Below are 10,082 nucleotides of genomic sequence, written 5' to 3'. Positions count from 1 at the left end.
CTTGTCTGGCAACATCTTTAGATGGCACCGAAGGAACCTAAGTGACAAGCTTTACTAACTACCCTTTACCTACCATTTATCTGCCTTCCTCCAATTTGCTGTCCTTAGAGACTCAACGTCCTTCTCCTTTGTCCTGTTACATCTCCAAAAACGTACTGTTCTGTGCCAAAGTTGCTATGTGGGCCAGAGTTCTAAACTTAACGCTTCTTTGAGAGTGATTCATTTCTCAAGGTATTGCCTGTGTATACCTGAAGTATACATGTTAATAAATTTGTTTGGTTTTTTCCTTGATAATTCTTTGCTTGCAGGGGTACGTCCCACCTAAGAAAGGTAGAGGGAAAATTATTTTTCCTTCCTTATACCTTGTTCCCATTAAGCAGTGTCAATGGAAAAAAGACCAAACTCTGTAAAATAATTTTAAAGAGATTTATTCTGAGCCAAATTTGAGGACCATGACCCAGAGCGACGCCCAAGAGGTCTTGAGCAGTGGACTCGGTGTGGCTGGGTTACAGTTTGGTTTTATACATTCCAGGGAGGCAGGGGTTACAGGTAGAGTCATAAATCAATACGTGGGAGGCATACATTCGTTTGGCCCCAAAAGGTGGGCCATCTTGAAGGGGGGGGGGTTACAGGTTATAGGTGGGTTTAAAGATTCTTTGGCTTGTAATTGGTTAAAGACATGAAGCTTTGTCTAAAGGCTTGGAATGTTTCAACATAAGGAGCTGTTTATCAGAGATAAGCCATCGGACAGGACATAGATTTGTTGTCTAAATTGAGGACCTGCAGGTTTGTCTTGCATACCCTTAGGCCTGTTAATGGGTTACAAAGGATGTCCCCAAGAAGGGAGGGAGACATGATACAAGGCATGTCTGACCTCCTTCCTCCTGGCAGGCAATTTAGTTTTAGGATATTCCTTTGGCCATGAGGAGGTCCATTTAGTCAGCCGGTGGGTGGGGGGGGGGTGAGCCTTAAAATTTTATTTTCATTCACAGCAGTCACCTGCTTCCTCAATCCCCCAGCCCCAGGCAACCTCTCTTCTGCTCTCTCTGTCTCTATGTTCACCTATTCTTGGTATTTCATATAAATGGAATCATACACTATGTGACCATTGTGTCTGCCCTCTTTTACTTAGCATGGTGTTTCTGACGTTCATCGGAGTTGCAGCGTGTATCCCAATATTCTGTTGTAGGGATAAACACTGTGTTTATTCATTCATCAGTTGTTGGACATTTGACCTGTTTCCACCTTTTGGCGATTGTGAATAAGGGCTGCTGTGCTCATCTGCGCACATGTACTTGACTTTCTGTTTTCAATTCTTTGGGGTATGTACCTAGGAGTGCAATTGCTGGATCACACGGTAACTCAATGTTTTACTTTTTGTTTTACTTTTTTACCATCAAACCATTTCCCACAGCGGCTGCTCCGTTTTCCATTCCCACCTCTCCAAAATATCCAAAGTCTCCAAAATATCCCCTGAATCCATCCACTTCCCATCCTGCAGCTACCTCATAGGGCAGCCCCATTCTGTCCCCCAGACCCTGAGCCCCTGCCTCCCCCAGCTGCCTCCCCCACAATATCCCAAGAGACTTTTTTTTTTTTTGAGGCGGGGTCTCACTCTGTCACCTGGGCTGAAGTGCGGTGGCACGATCATAGCTCGTTGCAACCTTGAATTCCTGGGCTCAAGCGATCCTCCTGTCTTGGCCTCCTGAGTAGTTGGGTTAGCAGGTGCAGACCACCATACCTGGATAATTTTTCTATTTTTTGCAGAGACGGAGTCTCGCTATGCTCCAAGAGACTCTTTAACTCCCACATCCAACCAACACCTGTCCCTGGTAAGACTTAAGTCCAGGGGCTCATGTGCACCCTCCTCTCCCCCAATTGGGGTCACGACAGCAGAAGAAAATCCAAGCCAAGCTGGACGTGATGGTGTACACCTGTAATCCAGCTACTCAGAGGCTGAGGCGGGAGGATCGCTTGAGCCCAGGAATTCGAGGCTGCAGGGAGCTGTGATCACGCCACCGCACTCCAGCTACTCCAGCCTGGACAACAGAGTGAGACCCCATCTCTAAAGAATAAAAAAAAAATTTTTTTAATCCAAGCCAAGGTCCAGGCATGCAGAGGGAAGGGCACCTCTGACTACAGAGCCTGCTGGTGCCTGAATGAGCGATCTCGTCTCTCAAGCCTGTGCCATCCCCAACGCCCTTGTAATGGCACAAGGCATTTTTCTGAGCACCTGTTCCAGGCACCAGAGACACAGCAGTGAGCTCTGCAGGCACTGCCTAGCCTTCCCAGTGTCTGGTTAGTGCTGAACTTGATCTTTGAGATGAGACAGGAGCTGACCTTGCTGTTGCCAGGAGCTAGCCTGGCAGTCACAGCTGTGTCCTGGTGTCCTCCTGCTGCACATAAACAATTTCACAGAATGCCAACAACAGACAAGGCCACTCTGTGACTGCGGCGGAACGAGACAAAACAAGCTCACTTGGTAATCGCGTCTGAACACAGGCAAAACTGGAGTGCGGTCCACACCTCGAGAGCAACTAGACCTCCTCTTTCCTGGGCTAATACAAACAGCAGCTGTTCCTTCCCAATCACAGCTTTAGTCTGGCTTCCTTCCTGCTGACTTCATAAAAGAGATTAAGATGCTAAATAATAGAATCCCCTCTCTCTGTCTCTCTCTCTCTCTGTCTTCCTATTAGCATCTGGGATCTGTCTTCTGGGTCCTGCTTTTTCTAGCAGGCAGGGGGATGAGGCTGAAATGCATGTTTACATCTCAAAGCCCTCGCATGGGCTGGTGGCTGGGGAGCAGGTGATCTGGTCTCACCTCCATGGACTGAACAATAATTTGCTTGAAGTTAGTGAGAAGGAATGGACCCAGTCGGTGATTTGGGATGCCCCAAACTGGGTCACCTTCACCATCCTTATTATTATTATTTTTTTTTAGCAAGGCCGATGACTTCAGAAAACCACCCTTATATCTTTAATTAGTTCATGTTTTTTAGAAAATGCTTTTCTTTTTTTAAAAAAAAGTTTCATTGTGATAGAATATGCGTAACATGAAATTGACCATCGTAACCATTTTTAAGGGCACAGTTCAGTGGCATTAAGCTCATTCACATTGTTGTGCAACCGTCACCACCCTCCATCTCCAGAACCTTCTCATCTTCCTGAACTGAAACTCTGTCTCCATTAAATAACAACTCCCTCTTCCCACCTTTCTTGGGTTTTTGTTTATTTGTTTGTTTGATTTTTGAAGACAGGGTCTTGCGTTGTTGCCCAATCTGGAGTACAGTGGTGTGATCGTAGCTCACTGCAGCCTCAAACTCCTGGCCTCAAGTGATCCTCCTGCCTCAGCCTCCCCAGTAGTGGGGACTACAGGTGCATGTCATGACACCCAGCTGATTTTTCTATTTTTAGTAGAGATGGAGTCTTACTCTTGCTCAGGCTGGTCTCAAACTGCTGAGCTCAAGAAATCCTCCCACCTTGGCCTCCCAGAGTGCTGGGATTGCAGGCATGAGCCACCACGCCCAGCCTTTTTTTTTTTTTTTTTGAGACAGGGTCTTCTTATATCACCCAGACCTCAGTCTTCCAGGTAGCTAGGACTACAGGCATGTGCCACCATACCTGGCTTTTGCCTCCTAATTTTCCTCCCAGCTGCCCCCAGAGGTGCTCAGGGACCATTGTGACAGCATCGTCACAAGGCAAGCTCTTGTTGTCACAATGGGCAGAGCTGGACTGCACTTGCATGCAGCCTTGGAAGGAACATGAATGTCCTCTGGAAGACCAGGGCCAGGTGGGGTCCGAGGGTCCAGCCTGCGGCCAAGTGCATTTCCTAAGACTCACTAGACCCATGCCATCCCTTGAGGTAGGTGCACTGTCCTTGTCCCTGGTATGCAGAGGATGAAAATGAGACTCACGGGAGCTCAATTACTTATTCCAAGGTTACCCAGCTAGTCAGCTCAGTTGTTGGATTCCCCATAAACTATTCTGGAACCTTCTTGGCTCTCAACTATATTTTAGGTGGCAAAATGATCCAAAAATCGAAAAACTGTGATTTGGTTAACACACACACACTCACCCTTTGATGTGTTTTCTAAAGAGGCAGACGTGAGCAAGTGGCAGTGGGCTGCAGTGGTCTGGGAGGGCCTCCTGGAGGAGGTGAGGCTGAGTGCCAGGAGTGCTTGTGGGCAGCTAGGGTTTCCAGGGACAAGGAAGAAGGCGGGGCAGATACCTGTGCTCTAAGCAAAGGCAGGAAAGGCCCAGGTGGCTGAGCAGGGGTGGAGGGTCGGGGGAGGCATGGAGCGTGAAGTTGAAGGTCAGAGAAGGGAAGGGGGAGGTGTTTGAAGACCTGAAGAGACAGAGGAGCATAGGCCGGGCCCAGGACAATTGCAGAGGGCAGGAAGACCAGTGACAAAGTCTGTGGCAGCAATGGAATAGTGGCCGGGACTGCGGGGCCCGGGTTGGGCAGAGGAACAGAAATGGGTCTCCAGATGGGAAGCAGGAGGAGGCCATGACCTTGATGACTTGCCGAGGGTGAGGAGAGGGGGTTCCCATATCAGACAACCGTAGGATGCAGTCACATCCTGGGTTCAAATCCCAAGCCAATCGCGACCTCCCAGAGCCTCAACTTCTTCTGTTGACGTAGGGGTTAAAACCCACTTCATGGGATCCATTTGGTAAAAATGTGCACAAAGTGAGTGTTCAATAAATACTGAACATGGATAGATACACTTTTTTTTCTTCTTCCTATTATAACATGTCCCTTCTTTGCTCTAAATCCTCCCATGGCTCCCACCTCATTCTGAGAAAAAGCCGAGGTTCTCACCAAGGCCTCGGAGGACTTGGCCTGCCATTACCGTTCCAATCTCACTGCCTACCGGCCTCAGGGCCTTTGCACTTGCTGTTCCCTCTGCCTGAAATGCTATTCCCCAGAAACCCAAATGCCCCCCTCCTCACCTTTTCCAGGTCTTTGATCAACCATCTTCTGAATGTGACCTGCCCTGGTCGCCCTATTTAAAATCGCAAAACCCTCCTCCAAACCCTAGTCTTCTGCCTTGTGTGACTTTTTTTTTTAACTTACTCTTCCATTTATGTTGTTACATTTATTCGGTATTGTCTCTCACCTCCTGCCTCATTATCAATTACACTAGGGCGGGCCTCTAGGTTTGTTGAATGTAACTCCTCCCCATCCCCAGGGCCTAGAGCAGTGCCCGGCACACGCAAAGGAATAAAAGGTAGCATTGTCCTCGGCGAGCAGTCGCTCAGTCCTGTGTCTCTGCCCCCTCCCAGGTGGTGCCACGTCCCACGATGGCCGCAGGAGCTCTCCTGCCGTGCCCCATGTCCCGGCTGGACTTCCTCAAGGCCTCGCACTTCGAGCTGGGGCCCGACCCGCGGCTGCACCGGGGCGTCATGCATTCCACGTCGCACCGAGACTTCCCCGCACACCCGGGGGCCACCCGGGCGCGGCCAACCCCGGGGCTGCCGCGCACGCGGCTCTTCCAAGGTGACGAGCGCTGGGCCAACGGGGAGCGCTTGTCGGAGGCGCGCCGCGCGTTCTCGCCGCCGTGCACGCCGCCGCCGGAGCGGGAACGGGCGCGCACGCTTGCCGTGCGGGCCAGCAACGTGCGCGTGCACGAGGATGCGCGCGCCACCGCCAGCTTCTCCAACGCGCGAGCCGCCTACGGCTGGCCCGAGCTGCCCGCGCGCGCCCGAGAGAAGATCCGCGGCGCGCGCCTCATCTTCGACCGCGACTCCGTGCCTCTAGGCGACCGAGACAAGCTGCGCATCCCGGCCACCACGCACCAGGAGCTCTTTCCGCCCCACGACGCGTGCCCGCAGCCCCGCGCGCCCTGCAGCCACCTCGGTGAGCGGGCGCTTTGCTCTGCTGCAGTGGTTCTCAAGGAGCCAGGGCTCTACAACTCCCCCCTGGCCAAGGGACATCTGGCAATGTCTGGAAACATTTTTGGATGTAACGGACGGGGGACAAGGGTGCCATTAACCTGCAGTGGGTAGAGGCCAGGGATGCCACTCAGCACTGCCACCATGCACGGGGCAGCCCCGGCGACAAAGATTCATCCAGCTCCAAACGTCAGCAGTACCAGGGCTCAAAAACCATGGAACCTGCTTGTAGCTGCCATTCATGTGATTTTTCCAGTTCTGTCTTTCTGGGGGCCTTCTAGGGGACACCGCTAGACAGAGACCCTCCAAGGAGGGCTCAGGGATTGTCCGATCCGGATTTGGCTCTCAGTTCTGGCTCCCGATTTCTGTGATTTCTGGCAAGTCGCTGAACCTCTCTGAGCCTCAGGGCGGCTGTAGAATGGGGGATGTAGAACCATGTCCAAGAACAAGGTGCAAAGCACGCGACCTTGGTGTCTGGCTCAGTACAGTACGTGGTAGTTATTCTTGGTACTGTTAATTAATTTTTTTTTTTTTTGGTGTTCCCCAGATGGCCCTCTATCTACACTGGTCAGGGACAGGGGACAGCCCAACTCCTCTTTCCAGGCAAGGAATGAAATTCCAGTGGCCTGAGGCTGCAGGGAATCTAGCCCATTCTCTCTCCCTCTCTCTCTTTTTCTCTCTCCCGCCCTCTTCTCTCCCCCCATTACCTATCCTCAGGGGGCCCCAATAGCCTCACATGGGACTACAGGAGACAGGAGGGGACTTCCTACCAGAAACAGTTCCAGGCCCTGCCGGGCCCACCTACCTTGATGTGTAAGAGGGTAAATCGAGGCTGGGTTGGGGCTGCTGAGGAGGGCAGGGATGAGGGCTGGGTGATTTGGGCCTTCTCATCCCTGTCTGCCCACAGGCCTCCTCCAGTGTGGAGCTTGGAGACTGCAAGATTGGCTATGGCCCCATGTGTTCGGAGCAGAAACAGGCCTACAGGCCCCAGGGCCTGCCCCCAGACAGGTACAAAGGGACCACTGCCTTCCCACCCAGATGGGACGGTTGGCTCTCAGCAGCAGGTGGGATGGCACACGTAGGGTTCTGGGGCCAATGCTCTGCTCTGAGGTCTCCAACACTGGCAGGCAAGGCACGCCGTTGTGCTGGATCTCCCACTATTAGCGCCCACGACTTCACCATTGGGCAACCTTGCCCTCCGTCCCTTTCCTGGGAGTGATAAGGGCCCGGATCGATCCTACCTTACCTTATTCTTGGTGGAATAACACCTTGCCTGCAGGTATGACAAGGCGCAGGCGGCGGCCCACATCCACTGTGTGAATATCCGTCCTGGAGACGGCCTCTTCCACGACAGGACCACCGCAGCGGAGCACATCTATCCCCCGGAGCCAGGTGAGAGCTGCTACCTGCCCTACCCTGGGCTCGCACAGGGCCCCCTAGGGCAGATCAGCACCTACTCTGCCACTGGCAGAGCCTTTTGTTTGTCACCACAGTCAGACTCCAGAGTCACACATCCTGAAAGGAAATTGGCGCCCTGGCCCGGGCTCTCTGGACACCTTCATGCAGTTCTTCTATGGCCAGGTCAGCGGGAAAAGAAGGCAGCGGGGCTGACCAGGGGAAAGGGCTTCCCAGGCAGAGCATGTAGCAAGTGCAAAGGTCCTGGGGTGGGAATGAGCTTGACATGTAGACAGCGATCTCTGGGATCTATTTGAGTGATCTAGAGTAAGACAGTTAATCACTCCGAGCCTCAGTGGCTCCTGACTAAAAGGAGATAACAGTACCAACTCCCAGCGCTATCGCCTGGGGCCCAGAGAGGATGAGGGAGCAGTCCAAGGTCACACAGCGCCCGCTGCCTCCTTCCCACTGGGCCCCGAGGGACATCCTGAACACTGGAGCTTCTCAGATGTCATGTGATCCTACAGCCACCGCCCCCGACCCAACCATCCCGCCGCCACATGCCCCAAGAGCACTTTCAGAGTCACGTGACCCTAGGAGAGTCGAAGCTGCTTGGACACTTCTTCCACACCACTATGGGCTCGGACTACTACCCCTTGGAGACAGATCCGGCAGGGACGCAGAGAGCGCCCAGCAACCACCTGCTGCAGAGCAACCTGCCCCAGGGCACTAGAGGTCGTTATGAGCCCCGCCCCCAAAAGCCCCGCCCTTGCCACAAGTCTGGCCCCGCCCACCCTCTGGTTTCGCCTCCTGAAGGGCTAAATCCCACTCCGAATTGACGAGGACCCCAACTCAGCCCCTGGATAATCCCAGCCCTTCGTGGCCATGCCCCGCCCCCTGCAGGACTGGGGCTCTAGCTGGGTCTTAGCTCCGCCCCTTTCCCAATCCCTAATCCCCCTCCCTCTGACTCTGGCTGCGTCCCCTAACCAAGTAGCCTTCCCTGCCTGGCTCCGCCCCCATACTCATCTGGCCGGGCCCCTCCCCTGGCCTCCTCACCACCCCCTTCTCCGGCCCCGCAACCCCCTACCTGGCTCTGCTCAACATCAAGGCTGGCCCAGGCTTGGACCCTGGACCCTTGCCCCCACCCTTAGTCTGGCACATCCCTACCCCTCGGCCCCCCCTCACCTCCCTGGACCCCTCAACTCAGCCGCCCCCACTCAAATCTCCAGAATCCGATTTTTTAACCATGAACCAGAAGATGCTGACGCCCCACAGAGCAGCTCGAGTCCCCGTGACCGAAGAAATGCTACAGCGGGTGAGGGAGGGAGAGGGAAGGGATACATCCCTCACCAGGTAACCCCCGAATCAGGGTAGCGTTATCTCAGGGTGAGTGTACTGTCACCCCAGACTCAGAGTTAGTGATCACCCCAGGCTCAAGGTCATTTTAATGTCACGCCAGCATGAAAGTCATCTCTAGCTCACCCCAAGGCAAGGGTTGTGTCTCCCATCCAAGTACTAACCAGGCCCGACCCTGCTTAGCTTCTGAGATCAGACGAGATGGGGCGCATTCAGGGTGACATGCCCGTAGACCCCAGGGTCATGTCAGAGTCAGCTCAGGGGTGCCTTCATATCACCAGCCATGTTTATGCCCCAAGACCAGGGTTAAGTCAGAGTTACCTAGGATTGCCCCAGTCCTGGGGTGTTTTCAGGGACACCCCTAGTTTCCCTCTGCCTTCTCATCAGCTCTTGGGTCATCTCAGACTGGGGCCCCTTTTGCCCACCTCCCCACAGCCCCAATCACCAGCCAAACCTGGCTGAGCCTCCACCCACCCTTTGATGCCCCCAGGGTGGCCCGGGGACCGTGGGGTGGTCTGGGTGGGTCAGCCGCCCCCCAGGATGCCCTGCAAGCCTGCCCACTCTGACTCTACAGTGCAAATACAGCCACGTGGAGCCCCCTCTGGGTGGACTGCGCTTCCTCTCAACCCAGTACAGGGACGAGTTTCCTGCCAAGTACCAGGGCCCAGCAGTGCTGAGAGTGGGCACACCGCAGGAGAGCCACGTGCCACTGGGCACGCCCCGCCAGAGGGGCTGCGGGGAGAAGATAGACCCTCTGGCCCCCCAGTCCCCTGTGTACCCCTGCCCCAGCCAGCAATAAACATCACCCTGGCCACATCCCAACCCTCCCCATCAGTCAGCCATAAGAGAGGATGCTTGGATGGGTGGGGACCGGAGCAAGGAGTAACTCTGTCGTTAGAAATGAGAAATATACGCACTTGTCCGTGCATGTGGCTGGGGTCGTGGAGGGGGCTTCCCTTCTGAGGATGAAGGTGAGGAGAGGGGAGGAAGGCCGGGGTGTAGGGAGAAGCTTTCAATGGTGGAGAGGCTGTTCAAGGGCATGGGGGGGGGATGGACACAGCTGGGAGGGGCCCAGCAGTTTCCTCCATGGTGGGCAGAGACTGGACAGTGAATGGTGGTGCACTGGCTGGCTGGGCCACTGGTCCCCAGGTCAGAGCAGGTCCAGGGGCAAATGGACAAAAGCCATCAGGACACAGTGATGTCCAAAGGGGTAGGTATCCAGCCAGGGACAAAATGAAAAAGGTCTAGAGGAGGAGAATGGGGTAGGGCCCTGACGCCCATGAGTGACTGGGCTAAGCAAGGACCAGGACCTTGGACAGCACCTGACCTTTGAGGTACGGGATCTGGTGGGGAAGAAGTCAGGTCTGTCTGGGACAAGGTGGGCTTTAGTGGCCATGCCCAGGGCCTGCCCCTGTAGGCTGTTGAGCACCCAGTTT

The 10,082-nt window shown here is 54.3% G+C and overlaps 1 protein-coding gene across 1 annotated transcript; it reads left to right on the top strand.

Annotated features, from left to right (window-relative positions):
- The first annotated feature begins 5,304 nt into the window (after window positions 1–5,304).
- Window positions 5,305–9,463, top strand: LOC105807881 (chromosome unknown open reading frame, human C19orf45). Its single transcript, XM_012641382.1, has 8 exons — window positions 5,305–5,860; window positions 6,613–6,716; window positions 6,803–6,903; window positions 7,175–7,287; window positions 7,367–7,476; window positions 7,818–8,025; window positions 8,520–8,605; window positions 9,221–9,463. The coding sequence occupies exons 1-8, from the start codon at window positions 5,305–5,307 to the stop codon at window positions 9,443–9,445; spliced, it is 1,503 nt and encodes a 500-aa protein (XP_012496836.1). The 3' UTR covers window positions 9,446–9,463.
- The last annotated feature ends 619 nt before the right edge of the window (window positions 9,464–10,082 follow it).

Source organism: Propithecus coquereli, unplaced genomic scaffold (assembly GCF_000956105.1).
Source record: "Propithecus coquereli isolate 6110/MARCELLA unplaced genomic scaffold, Pcoq_1.0 Scaffold164, whole genome shotgun sequence".
In the NCBI taxonomy this organism is placed as follows: Eukaryota; Metazoa; Chordata; class Mammalia; order Primates; family Indriidae; genus Propithecus; species Propithecus coquereli.
The sequence above is the reverse complement of the archived record's forward strand: the minus strand, read 5'-3'. Positions and strand labels throughout refer to the sequence as shown.

Excerpts from the sequence above, each read along its gene's own strand:
- LOC105807881 (XM_012641382.1), top strand. The coding sequence starts at position 5,305 with ATGGCCGCAGGAGCTCTCCTGCCGTGCCCCATGTCCCGGCTGGACTTC. Across the intron at positions 6,717-6,802 it reads CTACCTTGATGTGTAAGAGG|GCCTCCTCCAGTGTGGAGCT; the intron begins GTAAATCGAGGC and ends GTCTGCCCACAG. Across the intron at positions 7,477-7,817 it reads TGCAGTTCTTCTATGGCCAG|CCACCGCCCCCGACCCAACC; the intron begins GTCAGCGGGAAA and ends GTGATCCTACAG.